This window comes from Phlebotomus argentipes, unplaced genomic scaffold (assembly GCF_947086385.1).
Source record: "Phlebotomus argentipes unplaced genomic scaffold, Phlebotomus argentipes genome assembly contig_15, whole genome shotgun sequence".
In the NCBI taxonomy this organism is placed as follows: Eukaryota; Metazoa; Arthropoda; class Insecta; order Diptera; family Psychodidae; genus Phlebotomus; species Phlebotomus argentipes.
The window spans coordinates 774,599-797,140 of record NW_026776181.1 but is presented as its reverse complement, the minus strand read 5'-3'; the positions used below and the strand labels follow the sequence as shown (position 1 = coordinate 797,140).

Here is a 22,542-nt window from a genome sequence, read left to right as displayed (position 1 = left end):
GATGCAGAGTCCACGATCAGGATCTAGTTTTAAGAGCATGCATCAGCCAGTGGAAATCATTGTGCGTAATTGGTGGGAAAAGTGCACTATTTATCACTCTATTTTCACATGCTAAACGTTTGTGTGAGGTATTGCGTTCCCCAGGCGTATTATTATAATTATTCATGCTTGATAATTGAGTGATAATTTTAGCCTCAGTGTTTCTCGTGTGTGTTTTTATAAATAATTCACCCTATTCACGTTATTTAACGCTATTTTCTCAGAACGGCGTCTCCTCTTCGAGCACGAGAGCTTTATGTGGTGAAAAAGCTCCAACACCCTCGCGTGAGAGGGACCAACAGGTGAGAGAGAGAGTATTTTCCCATCATCATACGTCTCTCTCTCGAGTTTCTCCACACCATCCGATAAGCGCTGGATGAAAGTGTAATGCACTTGGCAGTGTGTTGGTTGTAGGCGTATCTTGGCAGATCCATTCCACAGGTTGGGCGGAGTTTATCATGAGAGAATGTGGATATGAGTTCCCGTGGACAAAGTGTCTCTCTTTTTGCCTTCTTTTCCCATTCCCTCCAACCCAACACACATTCCCCAAATAATAAAAATTTGTTCTCATCGCGCTATTTCACAACGTCCCGCAAATGTTCCGCCAGAAGCGCGGACTTTTATGAGCTGTGGATGCTGATGGCCCTCCATAGTGGGCCACTCTCGCAAAAATTACCTCCCCTGCAGTCCCGCTGTCGAATTAACAGTCATAAACTGCAGAATGAAACACATCAATCTCCTTTTATGCTTCTGCGTGTGGTTTGGCTGGAAAAAGTGCGAGCGAGCGCGAGAAAAACCCACCTTTTGAGCATTTCATATGGATATAATACCATGCACAGAGTCAACGATGATGCTTAATGATAATTGTGATTAGTGTTCGCACCATCGTGGCGCAATTATTCGCTATTAGATTTAATGAATTAATTGACGACAGTGGAAAAACTTTGGCATATTAATACCGCTAAGATCACCATGAGAGACGTGAATATCGTTAAGAAACCGCCAGAGGTGAGACATTGCATAAGACAATTTGGACCTGTGTGCTCGTAGCGGCTTGTGCATATTATAACATATGGATATGTATTCCTGAATTGCGGCACTTCGCATGATTGCCAAAAATTAGCACGTTTCAGGTGAACAACGAACAGAGACAGATCAATTAAATCGAAAGCTGAAATTTGTGACACTGGCAAATTGAGTTGTCCTTTGCGTGGCAAGAATGCAAGCAGTGCACTGCCATGGGTTAATTCAATGTACGCAGCCATTGGTGGTGTTTCAAGGACCATAATTATCGCATATGGAGTGAATTTTCTCTCCATCAACAACAATTGAGACACTCGAAAGTTGATGCCTCTCGAAAAAGCTGCTGAGTCTCTCTCTCTCACGAAGAGGAACACCCAGTGCATCGCGAGATGGGTGTTGTGCGCATGAAGCCTTGAGGGATTTTCCTACATAAGCGCGCGAAATAAAAAGAACAGAAACTTCAGACCACGATTGCGGGATGAATTTGCAATTTCACGACTTGGGAGGTCCACCGCACATTCCTCATCATCATCTGTGCGCCCCGAGAATGTGTCCCTCAGTCTGAATATGTGAGCCATGCAAAACACCCCGAAATATATGTTAATTAATTATCCAACAAATTTTCACCATTCGCGATTAGTGTCAACACCTTCAGACTCTCTGGCGATACACTCGGTCGGCATAAACTTGCATCTCTCCCGGGTGGACAATTAATCACTGTGAAAAATGTCTTTAGTGAGGTACTCCTATCTTCGGCTTCTTTGCAGAATCTCCACCGTGGACGGATTTTTTCTCCATTTGCCACTTCTTTCAGGCTGGCGGAAGATGTTGGGTGAGCAAGAGTTCACAGCCCCCACAAACAGCATTTTCATTGTTCTCACCAGTGTGTGTTCCATGCTGATCGACACAAATGAAAATGTTACACAGCGGGTGTTAATGTTACAACAATGATATTACATCCAAAACGATCAGGTAGGTCTCAACCACGCTTTACCCATGGCTCTGAGAGCCTCCGGAGATCTCTTTCACGAAAGATACTGGAGGAGAAATGACAATGTTTCTCGCTGCATTCAAAAGTTCAACATTTCACATGAATTACTTTGACACGCTTATTTGCGATCCATGAAGAACATATGGGAAAAGTAATGCTGGGATGTAATTCATGGCCTGCGGGGTGAATTCGTAGAGGATTGTCGAGGTTTCTTTATGATATATGAGCAGATTGTGGTAATTTTTCAACAAATTTCTTCCCTTAATAGCATTAATGATAGAGATGTTTTTTTTTATTATTAATGTATTAGCCGAGAATATCGAGAAATTAACGAAAACCGAACCTAATAAATTGACAAGAACACATTGATCACTTCTTTGTTTTCCTATTCCAATCAAATTGCCCAAGATGATACACTAGAAGTGTCCAAATTGTAATTTTCCTTCACCTTAAAATGCTCTTCACAAATAATCAACGATACAAAGTCTGGTATTTATGGAAATTATCTGAAAGATGGAAGTAAACATCTTTCAGAAGAGCATTTATTGGCACAATATGGGTGGGATATATTTGAGAAAATTGCTATCGTTATTGCAGTAAATTGATTATGCTGCAATCGATGGATTGAAGGGAAAATAAACAATGAAAATTGTATGCGAGACGTTATCTGCATTTCGCCTCTGCATTTCATATGTACCTAAGATCACCATGAAATTGTTTAATTTGCATTTCAACGCGCACACCACAAATTTAATAATGTTTCTCTCGCCACTTCTCTAGGTCACATGTTTTCCAACATATTTCAGTGATTCTTGCAGAAAATTTGTTAGAGAATGTGCGATTTGCGATACTGGCATTAAATGAGGAAGAGATGATAAAACAAAAATGAGATGATTTTAATGGGAATATTTTCTGGTGATCTTCACATATATGAGAAAACACCCAGATCACACGAGATAGTGTGCAGAGATTGTAATTATATGGGCATGTTGAGAGATTAAGAGATACAGATAGAGATAATGTGTTGGCTCTACAAATTACATGGTAGCTCTGCGGAGAGATCTTGCAAGAACGCCACAAGATAGCGTCTTGATGAAAATCTGACACATTTCAATAAGTATGTGAAATCTAATGGCGCTATATCGTTATTCCTTTCCGCCACTTCTCCACTCGCACCACACTTCTCACATGGCAGCGATGCCGAGGCTGAAGGCGGTGGTGAAAAGGGTCATCTCCTTTTGATGGGAAATTACTGGCAAAAATTCCTTTACTTCTCTCGAAGTAAAATGCCTCAATTTTTTTGTGTGCGTTCTGTGCAATGAGAAAAATCTCACCTCGATCGTGTGAGAAAATTTCCTCAAACATCTCTCACCACATAATATTTTATCTTGGACAAATTCCAAGGAAGACAAAAAGAGACGGGAGAAACTGCCTCTGAAGACTCATTCGAAATATCGATAAAATTACTTGCACTTTTCAAAGAGTCACATTAAATCGCCCATAAGCCATTTGCCCCATCTGCAGACACCACTATGAGTGCGACAAGAAAATTATTATGTGAAGCGAAGAGATCTCATCTCAATCCGCGGTCTCCGAAGTGGATTCATCGCCATGAGATGAGCATGCATTAAGAAGACAGTGAGAAGAAAAAGAGTCGACAGAGAGAACCTTTAAAAGTAAAAGGTTATTAATAATCAGCAGTACAATGAGTCAGAATTGGGTCCCTCATTAATAAATGAAATCAAACTGTGTGTTGGAGAGCTACCTGTTATGTTAATTAGAGCGATAAATTTTATTGAAACTGTCCACATTATCAAATGTAATATGTTTATCCCGCGTATGGTTTCACAAATTCCATAACTTTTTCTCCTCCAGTGGCTTCTTCTGCTACCTCTTGCTTTTGTCTCTTCTTTCTTGCCTGCCGGTTAATCGAACACGGTTCTAATGTTCGCTGGCATCTAGTATCTAAACTAAACAGGAGGTTTTTATTAAGAGACACCGAATTATCCTTACGTTTATTATTGAATTATAACAGTTTTTCATGCCATTTACTTTAATATTTCTTGAATGAGAATAAAACGTAATTGAAAACTTTTGCAGTTTTCACACAAGATCACAAGTAAAATACCCAATGGGAATAATAGCAATTTCCAAAACTTAATAATTGCCAAACTTGTGTAACAATATTTTCTATAATTACACGTCTTTTCTCGTCTGAATGAACTTCAATTTGCGTGAAACATCTCTGCGCGCTACGTGTTTGAAAAGCAATGGCATTAAATTGTGGTATTTCCAATGGTTTCGATCTCTGTGTGGTTTTGTTTCAACCAGGATTCACCATCATAATGTAGTGAAACGGATAAGCGGAAATATCTTCAACGATTAAAAAATATATCGTTTTCGCTAATCATTTTTTAATTGCATTCCACAGATTCCACTCTTTATCTCTTCACCATGACAGGGTGCGGAGACTGGGGAGAGAGCGCGGCTATCTTGGAAGGTGACTCTCTCGTCTCTGGAGCGGCCGGGATGAGTGTTACACCTGTTAATTAATGCACTCACAGCCATCAATTTGTGGATTGTGGTGGCTGAAATTGCAAAACTGTTTGCTGTGCATATCATCAGATGTCCGCCCACCCAAAAAGCCGGATGGCCGGGCATTCAAATGGCACGATACCACTCATTTGCCTTTTTGTTAACATTAATTTTATTAAAGATATTGGGAGTCGCCGAGAAACTCTTATACACTCATCCCGACTAATTAAGACAATCTCCACTGCCATTGAGGCATCTCACAAAAATAGCTGCCATCTGAGGAGGTGAGCATAAAAAAGAGCCCAGCAACATGCAATCATATACAAAATGGTTAAGAGAGCAAAAAAAGATGAGTGTGGCTGCGGAGTGTGCTAAAATATTGCTAAAAGCTGTTTTTCTTTATTGCATACAATTGATTCCTGGGATATGGCCCGGGGAAGACACCTCCAACCATCAGAAGGTGATGTTGTGTGTAAAAAGGGGAAGACAAGAGTGTCAGGAGACAGCAATCTTTGGCTGTTTCCCACATAATATTGTGAGAAAAATGTGCAATAAATAAGCCTATACGATGGAGTGGCAAAGAAGTCTCATTCTCTCTATTCACCAAACAGCCATTCTGACGAGAATGTGACAATGGAAGTTCATTAAACTCCGTCAGTGAAATAATCTTCCTAAAGGAAAAAAAACATATCTATTAGAATTCAATTAATTATGCCAAATAGCAAAATTGTGCTGCCGTGTGTGGGTATCAATCTCTGAGCTCCACCATCGAGATCTCCTTGGTCATTATCATCCATTGAGACAGTGTGGGCACAACATTTTGCATACATTTACCCCTCAATCGCTTCCTCCACAGGTGAATTCAGAGGTCACGCAAAATAGTCTAGAGATCGAACAATAAAATCTTCTCACTAGATTTACCAGAAATTGAAATTTCTTTCCACGAATAAAGTGTCCAGAAACAATTCTTCTTTTCATATATCATAGTCTTTGAATCTATATATTGTTCTAACATTAGCATTTTATCACTTTATAGCTTCTGATTCATAGTTCTTTGACTTCTGTCGCGAGATTTTCAGCCACTCAATTCCACATAATGAATACCCCTTTCGCGCACTGTCCACGTATTTTGATTCATTTGCGAGTCGGAAGATCAGTGAGAGAAACGCGTTGCTGACATAGAGAGTCACTAGGGATTCGTAGATGAGACACAAACATGAGATTAACAATAGCCACTGAATGGACGAAAATTGTCGTGGTGGCAAGACATGGGACTTGAAGGCTTTGAGATGAGAGGCAAATAGTACGATCAACTGAGGCATCACTAACACGATGTGAAATGTTTTACACAAGAGAGATCTATTCCAATTGATATCTCTGGGAACTATCACGAGCGATCTAAATCTCTCACTGTATCTGGCTGCTTGAGACATTTAAGGATACACTGATAGGGGCCAAGGTAGGGGTCTCGCGATGATGACCATCTGGTCAAAGCTGGCGCATCAAGAGATGGATTTCTAGTCGCGGCAATTTATAGTCTTCCATCATCAATTCCCATAACTCAGTGGATTCACACAGAGGCGACAATTGTCCAGACCTCAGAGTGATTTGACAATCAAATTGTGGTGGACATTCCTTCGCGCATTGTCTTATGGTATTCGCCACTCGCTTTTTGCTGCACCTCTTGTTTGACTTTGAATGCAATTTTGGTATTCTCACAACTTCTTTTCTCGTTTTCTGCCTCCGGATCTTCTCAGCTGAAGAAATCGCGGGGTGGATCGTCAATTTTTGGCCTGTATGCGGAGACAGGGCGAGGAAGGACGATCAGTTGAGGATGATGGAGGAGATGGACAAAAAGACATGGGATTTGCAATGGATGTGGAATGGACAAAAACTGCCTCATTTTGATTCTTCCAAGTCTCCCGGCAAAGAAAGATTCTTCTGGCCACTTTTTGCCCACTCAGACAGAGCCTGGAAAAATTCCTCAAACAATTTATTCCACCCGTAATGAAAAGAGCTGACATTCCCGCGCGAGAAGTGCCAGGGGATGCCCTTTAGTCTATCCCAAGGAGCCTCGCGGGGAGATTTGGTGAATCTCTTGTGGCTATGGCAGCGTCTCAGGTGAATTGTGACTCTGTTATGACACATTTATCATAATTTCTGCCGTCTCCACACGACGATCTTCACATCGCGCGTAGACGAGGGGTGGGCCGACGGTGAGGAGGGCCCCCGAGAAGACCCATACACAGGTAACAATCATCGTTATCTTCGCAATGGAATGACATCAGTCAGTATCCCCCAAGTAATGTCAGCGGAGAGCAGAGAGATTCTGCCTCATCATGTACGAGTTAATCCAAAAAACTGTTTATTCCACAAACATCTAATAAATCCTCCACGTCAAGAATGAAGTGAACTCCGTGGACGCGCTCTTGTTGTGTCTCTCGGACCAAATGGGTGTTTTTGTCGTGTTTGGCCAAAGGAGACAAAATCGCCGAGGACTCGCCATGGTGAGCGCTTTGGCTGAGAAAAAAGTACATATTTTCTCCTCGTGAGATGCAGCCAAAAGACTGATGCGTACCTGTCTATCATTGTGTTTTATGTTACTTTTTACGCATTTTTTACACTCTCGCGATGAAAAAGAAATCATCCGTCTCGTCACTGAATTGATTTTCTAATGCTCAGTCTTAAGGACACACAGTGACAATATCAAAAGTAGAGTCAAGTGAACACCATTTGACTACGAAAACCATCATGATGCCTCCCGGAAGTTGCGAGGAGAGAAAATTCCGTGAAAAATCACAAGACATTCACACGCATGCGTTCTCGCGTCAGAGCGCACGCGGGAAATCTCGTAAAAAAAGATATTTGGCGACTCAAATACACGTCTTCTCTCCTAGAATCGCGGTCTGTGTGTGTCTGGCCGGCCGAGAAGAAGTCGATCGGTGTATTTAATCCGAGTTTTGTGGTCTCCACCACGTTAGTTTCGTTGATTTTTTACACCGCGCCAGAAGCGCATCTTGCTTTCCTTAATATCACACTCTCTACAGTCTCTCTCGAGAGCTATCGCGTCGTTTCCGCTTCTGTGACACTTTGTAGAGACTGAAAAAGAGGTGAAGATCACCGTGAGATCACATCCCCGAGTCAGTTGGTGCGTGGGAGTCTTCGGGAAAAGGGTTATCGGAAGAGACACTGCGCGAACATGTGGAGAACGGTGTGATCATGATGAGTTCTGGCCAATGTGGAGTTATTTAGTTCCGCAATCACGGGCCGGTGGAAAAACTTAACGGATCAGCACGTGTGAGTGCTCAAGTGTGAGTTAATCGTATACCTCAGCAGCGGGCATTCTCGACGGATGTCTGTTGTGCCGCCGGATTCGTGAAAGAGCGTCAAGAATGCCCTCAGAGATCGCCGAGAAAACTCCAAAACTCCAAAGGTGATGGTGCTTTTCGCTGGCAGATGACCGAATGAGAGTGAAAGTGTGTGATCGTGTGGAGTTTCACGGAGTTTTCTCTGGCTGACGATCACAAGTGTCGACAAAAAGTGTAATGTATAAAGATTTCCTTCCATAGTACCGCAAGATCTACTCGGTGATCAGCATTACCACCTCATATACGCCCAGCTGGCAAAATTGCCCATAAGTGTTGCCATTAAATTGATTGATTCGGTTTGCGATCACGCACAGTGAGACGATCCTCGTTTTTGCTGCTCCCCCTCAGACTGAGCAAAGAACCTTATACACAATTGTATACGTAAACAAAACAACCCATGTGAGATAATAGTGTGAAGATAATAAAAATGAAACTAACTCCTGTGACGTGAGAGGAGATCAACTCAAGTGTGCGGAGGATCGTTGAGACAGTGAATAGAATATCTGAATGTAAAATGCGTTTTGTGCTCATATCAACGCTCTTCCTCTTTCTCATGCCCATCACCGGATCAGGATGGTGAGTAGGATCCTGTATTGAACCGTTTACAAATTTAATTGCCCCTATTGGGGCGTCACGGGGGCGCAAAAAGCTCCCGGATGGCGGATATAGAAGAAATATTTATGACGTAGACATACGTGAAAACTCATGTTGCGTCAACAACTCTTCATATTCATATTCGTAGAGTATTTCACGCGAGCCAGCGGGGCAGCAAGAGAGCATTTCGGGCAGCAATGGATGCTTCAGTTTGTATTTAAATTCTTAAATAAACAGAGTGCTCACATGAAAGTTCATACAATCGATCACACGAATCCCATTGATCAAAAGTGTTTATTTCTGCTACTGTCATGTCACAATTGCAGGCGCCCCGAATGTTTAGAAAATTGTCTTGAATTTGCAATTAAAAGGCACTTCCATCTGCCACGAGCACGCCTTTTCACTAGTGAAACATGTAGAAGATCAAGTGTTTCTGTGTCACTCGGCTTTGCGGAGAATTCATCAGGTGTCTTATCTCGTGTAAATACATCATGAAGTGATCCCCGTGCATAAGCATTATCTGTGGAGAAACATGATGAAAGATGTGACGTATCTGAGTTAAAGATATCTAAATTTATCTATTTCGGACTTGGAATAAAAATACAACATTCTTCTGGAAATGCGGGATTGTGGATAGGAAAAATGTATACGAAAATCGCCTGATTACATAAATTAACTAATTCGTATAGTTAAATATTTCACCTGATTTTCATAATATTATGAGCATATTAGGAGCAGATCTTTTGTTCAAATTGTTACATATTCGATTAGGTGCTCATTAATATTAATTTTAAAGATATACGACTGAATTATGGCGGTTTTTGAACAGAGAAATTGCATACTTTAAACTGTCTCACAAAGTTCCTACAGATTGAATTAAAATCAACCAAGACACGACCATTCTTAGCCAGTAAATAACAAGTGAACAGAATCCTTGTCAATCAAATCTTTGAATTTAATGTAATTTTATTTATTTGCATTTTGCCGCGAGCTTATTTTCCAGTCTGGACCTGCGGCGCCTAAACCCGATACTATAGTTAGCTTTTCCTCGGCAAAATAATTGCAAAATTTTCCGAATAAATGAAACGTTTATTTCTCCAAGAAATCAGGATCATCATACTAGCAATCGATGTTTTTTCCGGTCGACAATTTAGTGCCTCGTTATAAACAAAAGTATACTAATATTTTTCGCGCGAATTTCCTTCTTTTACCAAGTTTATTTTCGCAATCTGCCATTCTATAAATTATAACTGATTGAGACTGATGGTATAGCTAAGCTTGTGGAAAGTTTCTTCCGAAAAAAAAAGTTTTTAGAATAATGAAGACCAGAACATGGAGGAATTTCGAGAAGTAACGCAATTAGATGTAAATTCTCAAAGTTGTATTATTTCAATAAATAGAAGAGATTATTGAGAGTGTCTAAGCGAAGCAGATCACGAAATGTGAGGATGACTAAAGCATCCCATAATCACATCCGTTCATAGTTACAAAACTCACAGTCTCTCCCGCCTTTTTTCCTCCACTCCCGATCATCTCGACTAAACTACTTCTCCTAACATCATCCACCAGCCAAGTCGATCGTCTCACTTGAGGATTGCGTGAAAATGTTCTCGTCACATATTTTTATTGTAGCCATTTAGGCAATCAAGTGTATAAGTCATTAAATTTTGTTTACAGCTACTGTCATTCCAGGATATCTGTATAGTGTGTTTTCAACCATAAAATTCTGTGTACACATGGGCTTCTTCTTGCAATTGGAGAAGTGTTGGTATCTCTGTGGAGCACCACTTTTCACTGGCAGTGTCTCAGATGGTCTGGCCAGGAGTGCCTCTGCCCTATTTCACCTCGCTCCCTGGACACGAGGATGCGATCATCTGTGGTGGAATTCCCTTTCCAACCTTCACACAAATTCCATGGGGATGAACATTGTTTACGTCAGCGACTGCAAGTGTGATCGTCTCTCCCTCCTCAATCACGATGCCATACACTTTCCCTCTCCACAGCCATCCGCACCGAAGCGCCAAACCAGACGCATCCACAATAAAATCGATGATCTAATTGCTCAATTAAATTATATATACATTGCCAATAAGATAGTTAAACTCATCCGGTTAAAATAAATGTTCTCATAATTTCAATTTTTATGCCCAATCCTCCCAACATTTGTTTTCACATTACATACCCTCCATCTCTTTCAACACACTCGCTCTAATTGAGAAAAATCTTTCACATGAATGCTAATTAATTTATACCCCACACACCGGGTTTCACTTTCCATCTCTCTCGCACGCCACAACGTTGAATCACAGTTCAGATGTATGATTCGACCGTTGGTATCAGATCATCGTGAACTTCAATGTTGCGAAACGATCGCGATCATCAGCCTTATGATCGCATTAAGTGTGGCACTTGATGCTTCCGGAGGGTTTTTCCACGAGTCACAGCTTTTTATGAGGAATATTGAAAACGTTTCATAGTAATATTAACAGATATTCGCAATAACCTGACGGTAATTGAAGTTATTGCTGGGGCTTCTGTTAGGAAGCACACTTATTATTTACATTGTATGCATCCTAAAGTGTTCCCATAAAGTTGTCTGGCAATGGTCTCGTATGACGAAGTAAACTTTAAACATTTTTTCTCACTATCCCTCTTATTCTTGTTAATTTCAGGGTTGAAGGAAGCAACGTCCTTCTGGATCCTCAGCGTGAGTGCCGAAAGGCAAAGCGTGCCAAAGGAAAACTTGCTGATATTTGCAAAAACGGCACATCGCTGCTCAGAGAAATCACAAATGGAATCTCTATGAGCTTATCCGAGTGTCAGTACCAGTTTCGGAACAATAGATGGAACTGCAACAGCCAGAGAAGGAGTCTCAAGCGAATATTAGCTCACGGTGAGTGAATTTTTCTGAAAATATTTTGGTAACTCAAAAGAGAGATAAAACCACACGCCAGCGAAATTTATATGCACCAAAACCCACCATCGGTTAAAGAGAAGATCAGTTGAAGTGAGTAACATAACTTCAACTGTCTGTTGCAAACAATCAGTACATTCATCAATTACATTATTGTATTAAGTACAGAATCCCCGCGCAATTACAATCAACAGTGTATCCTCGATGTCTGTCACACTCCATCGTCGTCTCACGGAGAGACTTTGGTATTTTTCTTTCGATTTAAATATAAGGAGAAAATACTTTTAAATTGGCCAAATACATGCCATTCGAAGCACTTGATGTGTGTCTCCAATTCCACTCTTTATTTGCTCTTTACTCGGGAAATACAGTAAAACCCTCAGGATAATTGAGGCCTTCGATGATCACGCGTACAAGTAGATGAAATTTATTTTCCTCGCCAGCAGAGAATATTTCAATGACTGAATACTCACGTTGATGTAATCTGTATTTGTGTAAAATACGATTCGTCAAATTGGGGACAGACTGTTGACGAAGAGCGAACCTTTAAGAAGTACTTCGCCTTGAGGAGAGAGACATACAAATGCAGCAATTCGATGAGAGATCTAAATACGACATACCGAAATGTTTATAGTATCGCGGATCTGCATAAGAAATCAATAAATTTTCCCCTCAATTCCCAACCAATCTTTTTCTCATGCCACATTTCCATGGAGTGTGCATGGCTTTTGGCAAGAGGTGGACACCGGGGAAGACACTGAGGGTTTATTTTTAAAGAGACGGGGGTCTCCTATTGTAAATCAATATGTACACAATGGTGACAAGTGCGTATCACGGGCGAAAGAGAGCTGACGCGATTTATAGGTGTTCAGCGGAATTCCACGGGGAGTCGGTAGATTTCTCCTTTTGAACCTCCCATGTCAGTGCGAGAGTTGGGGACAAAAAGAGCACAACTCGATGGTGGATGCAAAGAGGATGGGAGCTGGGCATTAAAGGTAATTTCTCTGTCGCTCTTTGTTGCAGATACACGCGAGACGGCGTTCGTGAATGCCATCACGGCCGCCGGGATTGCCTACACGGTGGCCCGAGCTTGTGCCACAGGCAACCTCGTGGAGTGCACTTGCCACGCCAACAGCGATCCCACCAGCAAGATGAAGAAGTGGCGGAAGTACTTGATAGCTCCCAATGAGAAGTTCGAGTGGGCGGGATGCGGAGACAACATCAACTTTGGTGTCAACAAGTCCAAGATCTTCTTAGATGCGAGATATCGGCGAAAGAAAGACATCAAGGCTCTCGTCAAGACGCACAATAACATCGCAGGACTGCTGGTAAGTCCGCTCTACGTCACTCCCCAAGTCCTCTGTAGACGACATCTAGTTTACCCCATTCATAGGCAATAAAAAAGCATATGCAACTGAAGTGTCGTTGTCACGGCATGTCCGGCTCCTGCACAATGCAAACTTGCTGGATGGCGATGCCTCCATTTCGGGAAGTTGCAGATAGACTTCGGGAGCGCTACGACGGTGCAGCCAAGGTGATTGCTCGCAACGACGGAACGAGCCTAATGCCTGAAGGCCGAACCATCAAGCCACCAACGAAAGAGGACCTTGTCTACGTTGAAGAGTCGCCAGACTTCTGTCGTCCTAACCACCGGACTGGCTCGCTAGGCACGCAAGGACGCGAGTGCAACGCCACATCGCTAGGTGTGGATGGATGCGATCTCCTCTGCTGCAACCGCGGCTACAAGGCGGATCTAGTGAATCGCAAGGTCCCGTGTCACTGCACCTTTGAGTGGTGTTGCGAAGTGAAGTGCAAAATGTGTGATGAACGCAGAACGCGCTACACTTGCTTGTAGGAGAAAAAGCTGTGGGAAATTCTTTGGAAATCGCACAATATGAATGAGTGACGCTTTTTTCGTTGCACCAAATTTGAACTCATCATTGGACCCGACTGACCTCTTTTAATTGCTCACATTGCTCGTTTTTACTCACATTGGAAAATGACTCTACAAAATTCCTCGAATATACCAAACATATATGGTATCGAGCAATTCCTCAGATCATCGCGGAGTGTGAGTCTTTAGTGCAGAAAAAACACGAATATTTCCGCTTTCACAAAACAATCTCTTATGAGGTGTTTTTTGTGTGAAGATCTGGGATTCGGCAATGAAAGAGAGGGTAGAGATACAAAGAACAAGGATCTGTATTCTTGTGCAATGGAAGACTGATGAAAAGATGACAATATGATATTCTTTTAAAGAACTATACTTATAGTGATTTTGTAGGGAAGTCTACTTGAATTAAATTCACCCTATCAATCCTTTCAGCAGTAGAATATGAAAAAAAACAAATCCTTGTGATGCATTAATATTTCTCATTGTATGACTTTAGAATGCCTAAACTTAGAAGTTCTTGAGCATGGTTAGCAGTCTTTTAAAGAATTCTGCACATTCTACAATAAACCTCAAGACGCCTCGGAAGAAATTGCAAATGTGCTATGATGGCGAGAATAATGATCACACGATCGTGCCACTAGATCAATTACCTCGAGATTGAAGAAGCATAAGAAGGCAAAATGGAAGGATTGAAAATGAAATTACACTTGATGTTCATATTATTGTGTTATTTCAGTCAATAACCCAACTCTATTGCATTAATTTAACCAAATGAAAAGAAAGGAATCTTGAATGTCTCTTTTAATGTATAAATGTTACATAGTTTTCATTGGATGTGAGAGATGCCGGGAGAGGAATGTGAATAGCTCTATATGCGATAAGGCGATGTGGAAGAGTATATGAGACAGCAATTGGGCAGAGAGAAAGATTCATGGGTCTCTGTTATTGTTATAAACAAAAGTAAAATGCTAAATATGTGTAAATTACCTTGGAGCATTGAAATTTTATTTAATAAAGCGCCCAAGAAAAGTTATTCATCGCTCCTGTCCACGATCGTCATTGTGTGGTTTTCACGTTGCCGCGAACAAATGGCTGGTCGGCAATGCCGAAGAAGTGGGACGTCGAAGAAAGGGGGCAAGTGTGGCTGCGATGAGAACAAATGGATGTGCCTTCAATTAGTCCGGAATTCTCAAATAGCTGCTCATAAATTTGGACTATTGAAATAAAAATGCTCTGGCGCGAGATTGAATAGTTTGGGTAGTGAAACGGGGATGGCAAGAGGGCTTCGGCCATCGCGCCAAGAGCAGCCTCCATCCGAGAAAAAGGTGTTCGAAAACGCCATTAAATTATAACGCGTGAAGAACACCAACGAAGATAATTACATTTGCACCATCCAAGGAGGAATCATCATCTCTCCTCGCAATATGGTGTGGAGTGTATGGAAAAAGGGCAAAAATTGCTGCACGCCTCTCATTTTCTCCCTCATCACACACCATCAGGAAGATTCTTCTTCTCCTGTGGCCACGTTTTGCCCAGCCAAGAGCCCAAGTGTGAGCTTCACGAGGTCCCCATTCCACACACAGGGACACCGCAACGAGTCATCGAAAAGAAATCCACATGATCACCAACTTGTTGGCCTTTTTTGCCTATGCCTCGGCCACACACAAGAAACAAATGTCTCGGGAAGGGAGAGAGAAATTGTGTGAAATTATTATTTTTGGCTCGCGTCCTACAAATATATTAAGTAATTTGCCAGATCGGAGGAGGAAAGAAACCTCACGTTATGGTTAATTTACTCCGTCGCGTCCTACGGGGTGGAGAAAAAATCTCACGGCGAATTGAATTTGCGGTGGGTCGAACACGAAGCGTCTTTTCTGAGATCGTTGAGTTCCAAATTGTATTTCACTTTAGAAATACCGCAAACCAACTATTGAGAAAATTGTAAGTTTGACAGATTTATGTATATATATATATGTACCTAATAAAATATTTTCTAGATTTACATTCAGTTTCATCAATTTCAAAGATTCTTACCAACCAAATACAAGGTTAGTTCTTCAAACTGTTGATTTCTTTATACAGCTTTCATAAAAGGACAATGAGTTATTTTTAAGGGTGTAGAAATTTCATTGCTTTTGGCTTAACGAATGCCAAACATAAGCAATATAAGAATACCCAGTGTTCTACTGATAAATAAACTATCCATTTAATTCAATCTGCCTGATGGTTATCCCTATACCCGAAAGATGTGAGTCATATCTTGACTGACAACATCCAGAGACCACTGGTGGATCTCACTGAAATGATAGCGATCAATTAGGAGCACTTAAGGGCCTCCTGGCGAGGTGAGAACCCGTCCCAACCCCTGAGTCGTGTCAAATAAATCAAATGCTCCAGTGATCAAAGGGAACGATCAGCGATGGCGCGGATAGAGGGTCGATGAAGAAGTGTGTTTGAGGTGATGATGAAGACTGAAAGAGATTCCTTTGTGTATTTTTAATATACCATCGTCAAACATACAAAACACTCTCGATGATCATACAACATCTTCGCGCCGTCCTTCACATATTCCATCGGCGCGAACCAAAACCACTCAGCAGACTGAGAGGTTTGGGTGTTTGTGTGGAATCTTCAGTAGATGCGAGGTTCGCACAAATTACCTCTGGAAAGGTGTTTCAGAAACTATTATTTATTTAATTTAAGAAAACGCCGCACTCAACTACCAACTGATAACCTATAATTTTCTCAATAGACTCCAACACTCTCGATGGCTTTTTTCGATGTGTGTGCGCGTCTGGAAATGGGAGATGAGTGGAGATGGAGAGGGACTCCAATATAGATGGGTCATTAACAAAAATACCTGTGGTTTCATCTTCTGGGCACACCATCAGCATCCCAATATGTGAGCCCATGCCACATTAATAATACCAAGGAGATACATATAAGACACTTTCCAGGTAGATCTCGCTTTGTGTGTTCCTCCACCGCGCTCTGAGCTTACATATATTTATCACCCACTCCGGGCTCCCAAGGGGTTTACCAGACTCTAGATTCCTTACTAAGCTACCCACTCTCTAGAACACGATCAGGACTGCTTGTGTAGTTTCTCCCAGAAAGCTATCAACCCCGAGGGACAATTTAGTGAGTCTGTGTGAGTGATATGGAAAATTTGTGTGATATTAATTGAGATGTTCTCCTCGTCACCCAATTTGGTTCATTCCACAGCGGCTCCTCGCATCAAATGGCCATGTCTGAAGTGAAGGTACTTTATTGCCCAACACGCTGAGTGGGCTTCCAATGGAATACTTCTCGAGCGGGACTACAATAGGTCAAATTGACATGTTCTGACACTTCCATTAGGCCGGAACGCCGTGTATACGGATCATCATCGGGTAAGAGAGACATTAGCCTCGCTCCCCGCGATGGCATTCCACAACCGACGAGATCACAAATTGGTGGACGTCCCTCGTGCCATGCACTCAATCCACCGATCATCGCGATCCGTGATCAATGGTGAGTGATAACAATCATTGTTCATTTTGTACAAGACGATGAAATTTACGATGTTTGATCAAATGCATAAGAGATGTCGATCTCAAAAGGAAATGCTCAAGAAAGAAGGAGGGTAATCAAGAGAGGTTTGATTAGCACCTGAAGCTACAATTGTATGGGTAACATTGCACGGTCTAGAGACCAAAGGAAAAGGTATGCGTTTTTGGACATATAATTGGCACTTTCTATCTACAAACTACGCGGTAAATTGCCAGCAAAATGACATGCCTCTTGGCGGGAAATCACGCGGGAGGTTTCCGATCTGAGGTGCATGATCAACACCATTGAAAGATCCCTTCATTCGGTATGTGGGCAATCGTGATCGCTTATTTGACATTGATTGCTCAATAAAGGCAATCTCTCTGCACATATAAGCTACTCACTGCGTGGATCAATTGCACAATTGCCATACGCCGCGTTGCCGTCAGCACGATGGTAAATCGTCACAAATTCGATGGCAAATCAACTCACAGCAGTTGCACGAATAATAAATAAAAATAACCACAGAGACACGCGTTCCCCCAGCGATTCAACCGAGAAAATTCTCTGAGCAGAAATCAGCGGAAATGATCATCTGGCTTGATTTCCCACATGGTGTGACGAAGAAGCACCCCGGGTGAGGATCTGGGTGGAGAGGTGATGTGAAAAAGGTGCTTTTTAAATTAACGACTCGCTGAGAATTCATCAACTTTGTGTGGCATTCTGTTAATATAGTAATCAAAGAGATCAATAACTTCAATCATCCACGGTTGTATTATTCAGAATGACAGAGCACATAGTTTCGTCAAAAAGTTTTTAAGCTTCAATCGCTCTCCCTCGCTGAGCATCATTCCACTGAAAAAATCATACATAACCATTTTTTGAGATGCATGAGAAACTAATATTGATTCAATTTATAAACTTTCTGGCACTGCGTATATATTTGATATATAATTGCTCTGGTGGGTCTGCGCTTTTTCCATTCACCGTGATGAACATCCTCCTCGCCCTCCCAGGAATTCCATTTGTGATTTTAAAGTAATTCCTTCCATACAAACAGTGACAGAAGAGGGCAGAAGTATTACGAGCAGAATCCAATGATCTCGTCCGCAACTGACATTCTTCGCGCGGTGACTGTAATCTTTCCGCCTGGCACTGTTGAGCGATCGCGATCATGGCGATAAGAAATGAAGGTCTGCAAAAGGAAAGGCAAATAAAATAAAATATAAAATATAAATTTCACCCGTTTGTACTGTAAATCATATAAAATCCAGCCTTACTTTGCACGATCCTCCAACAGCTCCAACACTGTCCAAGGCCCATCTCTCATGGTGGCGAAGATTGTCTGGGATTCCTCACGGACCGCAGCGATGAATGTGTCGGTGTGCAATTCATCTCGCCCAGCGTAGAGATGATTTTATTCGCCGGAGGTCCAGCGAAATGAAGACGTTTCGTGACTATTAGAGGCCACTAAATAAGGGTTATTAGTCTTTCTTTCGCACCGAAAGATCGAAAAATGTGTGGCGATGCGCGTGGTCTTCCGAACATCGCCATGGGAAATTATTTCCTGGGCACTGGCGGCACAGAGAAGAAGAATGGTGAAAGAGGAGCCATGGAGGAGAGAGAGAGCGAAGACTACCACCGAGGTGGAAAAGATTAATTCTGATGCAGCACACATCAAATTTTTGCACTCTTAACCCACAATTCGCGTCCGCGGAGGAATTCCTTTCTTATGCCCATTTTCCACACCTTCCTTCATGCGCGACTGGAGGATTTTCTCCACACCGGGACACCCTCTTTCACACGCATGATGAGTGTGAAAAATTATCCTATTCACCCGAGAATAAATCTCCATTCCAGAAGAATGTGCAGCATCCTCTCTGAGTGCGTCCCTCGTAAAATTTTTAACGATCCCGTGTCGAGTTCATTTGAATACGCGAGTTAATCAATTACGATTATTGAGACATAAATACGTTGGCAAAATGCTCACGAGTCTCTCCTATCTCTGTGGCTGCAGAGGAATTATGACTTAATACAATATTTGGCATTTAAAAGGCATATTAATCGTGTACGAAGAACATGTCCACGACACCCCCGCAATGCAATATTCGCAATTTATTGGAACATGATATTAAACAACTATTGATTCATATATCAAACTCCTGCAGACATTTGTTACAAACTCTCTCACTCGCGCAGAAACCCTTTTCGTGTGCCTCCTTCCTTTTCCTTTTATTGCACTCTACAAAGTCACCATTGTGGCTCTTCAGGGCAGACCTTTGGCACCGCAAGAAGAGTACACCACAACTGAATAGCTGAATTTAGCTTTCAGAACCATCCCTGAAACTTCAATGGGAACAATCGCGAGGGGAGCATCCTGACACTCAAGTGGATACTTTGCAAATTTATGCATTGAGATACTTCAGAATTGACTGTACACTTCATCCCCACAATCCCACCACCCTTGAGTCACTTGCAAGCAAAGAAGGAGTCAAAGTGAAGTTGTTCCTCAACAGCGCTCTTGGGTGCCATGTGAGGAATTCTCCTGCAAAATGCGCCCTTTTCACTCTCTCATCGACACACAGAATCAAACTGGAACTCGCGTGTTTGAATCTCGGCCCCCTTCAAAATTCATGGCCCAGATTCATGAAGAATTTCCCCGTGCGAGATTTTTCCCGCGCGGAATTTTAATTGGGGATTTGTGTGATTTTGTGAAAGTTGAAAATTCCGCAGGAGATCTTGTGCAATGATCACGTGAAGAATGTCTCTCACTCTCGGGCTGGGTTTGAAAAATAAGTGAGTACAGTATTGATTTTGCGGGTGTTGCACCTGGCAAAGGTGCCTTCCTTGGCTGGAGGTTAACCCGTAATCGTTAAAATTATGATCGCTATTCTCAAAATTGATATTTGTGCACATTCACGATTTCCCAATAAGACATCCATTTAATGTGGTGTCTCTTTCATGTGATGCCCCCCTCGCACGAGCTCTCACGAGAGCGCCATACACACTTTGGGTGAGTCAATAAATTACAGTTCTTGCACAGATGAAATATGGGGGAAAATTGAAAATTGCATCTGAGAATCAATAACTCTGGCAAGATGGGAGATGAAAGATGGAGGAACGGACAAGATTGAGTGGATTTTTACGTTAAATCTCTCTCCTTCTCTCGCTTCCATCCAGGAGGAAGGAAGCGCGGCAAGAGAGATGCGAGCGCCAAATGATGGCGAGAAGCCACTCACCGGATTATTGCACGGGTATAAAAGTTTCCCACCACGAGCAATTGAGGACCCAATCTTAATTGATTGTAAACGCAGAGATGGTTTATTCTGCACTGTTTGATGTCTTAATTGAGCTTAAGATGCGTATTATTTGCTGAGAAACACAACCGTGGATGTTTCGATTAAAAGGTTCGTCGCTTCCCAGGCATTGAAGTCTTTCGTTCACTTTCTCATATTGTTTTTTTTTCTACAGGGGAGGGAAGAGAAATCATGCCTTTCTGACTGTCCAAAACTCAATATTTCCACATCCAACTTACTCCTTTCGACCAAGGGAATCCATCAAAATGTCCACTGAGGGACATCTCGGTGGGCTCTCTGATCAATTAGTCGCACACAACTTTAGCCAAAGTCAATATTTGACGAGCAAGTGCACAAGAAATGCGCCTTTCGTCAGTCACAGAGGACCATTGGAATTCAATGAAACCGCGCACGGGATGACAACTTGGAGTTGCAGATGATCCTGGAGATGCAAAGGGATTTCTACGAAAATATATGTTTTCTGCCCAATTGGCAGCCTCTCAGAAGGTCCACCTCCTCCACCCGCAACGGAGACCCCCGCCATGGGAGGCTCGCTCGAGTGTGGAAATATGAAGAGGCCACGAGACGTGTGGCGTCAGAGAATCTCCATGGCAGACGCCCTGAGAAGTGCTCGAAGGAAAAACACAACAAATGCAAAATTGACAATGTCCCGTGGCGTCCGAGAGCATCATTTAACTCCCATATAAGTGCATCATATACGGACCACTCTTCTCAATGAATTGCACACGACGAGAGGAGTCCAGCGGCGGCGCAAAAAAGAGGCACCTTCCAATCCTGCCAAGTTCGCGACGAAATGTATGTGTCTGTGATGGTGGAAAAAAGGGAAAATTTCAACCATTGTGCAGAATTGTTAACGGTGCCAGATGAATTTTTATATTGCCAACCAGTCGTGCGTTTCTGTCCTTTGTGGCAGATTTATTCTGCAGCATCTTCACCTCCCAAGTGATGTGATTTTGTAATTTTTTGAATAATTCAATTATAGTTTCATGACCTTGCCCATGGAGAATTTCTTTAGAAATTCGCAGCGAGAATAACTTCCCACCTCGACTGAGTGGTGCAAGAAAAACAGCCAGCAAGGACAGTAATTGCAACAAAGCTCTCAATAGTGCAGGCTGATGCAAAGGCGCGAGGGGGAGATTCTCTTGAGATGCCGATGAGGAATGTAAAATATTGCAAAATGTGATAAAATGCCAATCACTTGACGATTGCTCGATACTCGTCCTCCTTTTTTCCTCCTCTGATGGACCCACATATCACGCGATCTTACGCCTCGTGATCATGGCAGTTTCACTATTTCATAATTAAATAACATTCCACGCCCGAGAACTGTGCCGTGCGATGATAAAGAAATCGTCACTCATGCCTTATTGCAGTATAATTAGATCAATTAAGTGGGAATTTTAATCAGGTATTGTTGAGGAATCTATTTCCGTAACCGCTCAGCAATGTGCGAGATCACTCTATTGCGATTGAGACACGAAGATTCTCCATCTGATATCTCGCCAGCAGCATTCTGGGGGCATCTTGATGCAACTGCTGGGGACATAAATTAATTTTACGGCGATGGAAGAAATAGGCAGAAGCATTTTGACTACTTGACAAGCACATCAAAATGTAATCCACTGAGACTCTGTGAGAATTCCATCAAAATTTTCAACGGCCCACAGACAGCAACTAAGAAAAACAGTTCAGTAACAGTGCTGGACAGAGGAGGTGAGATCATCGAGTGACAAAATTTTCAAGAACAAGTATAGAAACATTCTCCAGACTGAAATAAAGGCTTCACTGTAGGAATGTTTATCCCACTTCTGGCACCAATCTATTTGCTAAATTTCACTGTTGATTGTTTGCACTGTTTTCTAAACGACTGAGCCGAAGAATTAACGACAACACGTGGACCGATTTTGGCATCCCATTGACCAATACCCGAAATACCACTCTGCAATCGATTAACTTGCTCAAGTGACAAATTGAAGATCAATCTCAGCACGAAATTGATCTTGAAGCGCATGCACATTTGGCCTGTTGCACATGATGAATGCGGATTAATGGGACTGATCCGGCGGAGAGTGTCTCTCCTGGCTCGCTGGAGAGGAAGTGACACTCTCGATTGGATTTGACAAAGTCAATTGACCGCAAAAGCCACACAGTGTATGGCTCGTCGTGGCATTTCTGCTCGTCACGCGCGCGCAGAAATGGCAAATGCTGTCGATGTGATGCGCGATGAGGCAGGAAGACGCACCAGAGTCGAGTCTGCTCCAATATCTCAGGATCACGACACAAATCTTTGTCACATCCACGATCACTGTGGCTGGAAACGAGTGCGATGGTGCGGC

At 42.3% G+C, this 22,542-nt stretch overlaps 1 protein-coding gene across 1 annotated transcript; it reads left to right on the top strand.

Annotated features, from left to right (window-relative positions):
* Nucleotides 1-8,087: 8,087 nt before the first annotated feature.
* Nucleotides 8,088-13,409, top strand: LOC132261984 (protein Wnt-6-like). The gene is made up of 4 exons (XM_059761073.1): nt 8,088-8,532; nt 11,223-11,443; nt 12,488-12,792; nt 12,858-13,409. The coding sequence occupies exons 1-4, from the start codon at nt 8,471-8,473 to the stop codon at nt 13,317-13,319; spliced, it is 1,050 nt and encodes a 349-aa protein (XP_059617056.1). The 5' UTR covers nt 8,088-8,470; the 3' UTR covers nt 13,320-13,409.
* The last annotated feature ends 9,133 nt before the right edge of the window (nt 13,410-22,542 follow it).

Coding starts and splice junctions, on each gene's coding strand:
- LOC132261984 (XM_059761073.1), top strand. CDS start 8,471: ATGCGTTTTGTGCTCATATCAACGCTCTTCCTCTTTCTCATGCCCATC. Junction 8,533..11,222: donor CCCATCACCGGATCAGGATG/GTGAGTAGGATC, acceptor TGTTAATTTCAG/GGTTGAAGGAAGCAACGTCC. Junction 11,444..12,487: donor CAAGCGAATATTAGCTCACG/GTGAGTGAATTT, acceptor TCTTTGTTGCAG/ATACACGCGAGACGGCGTTC.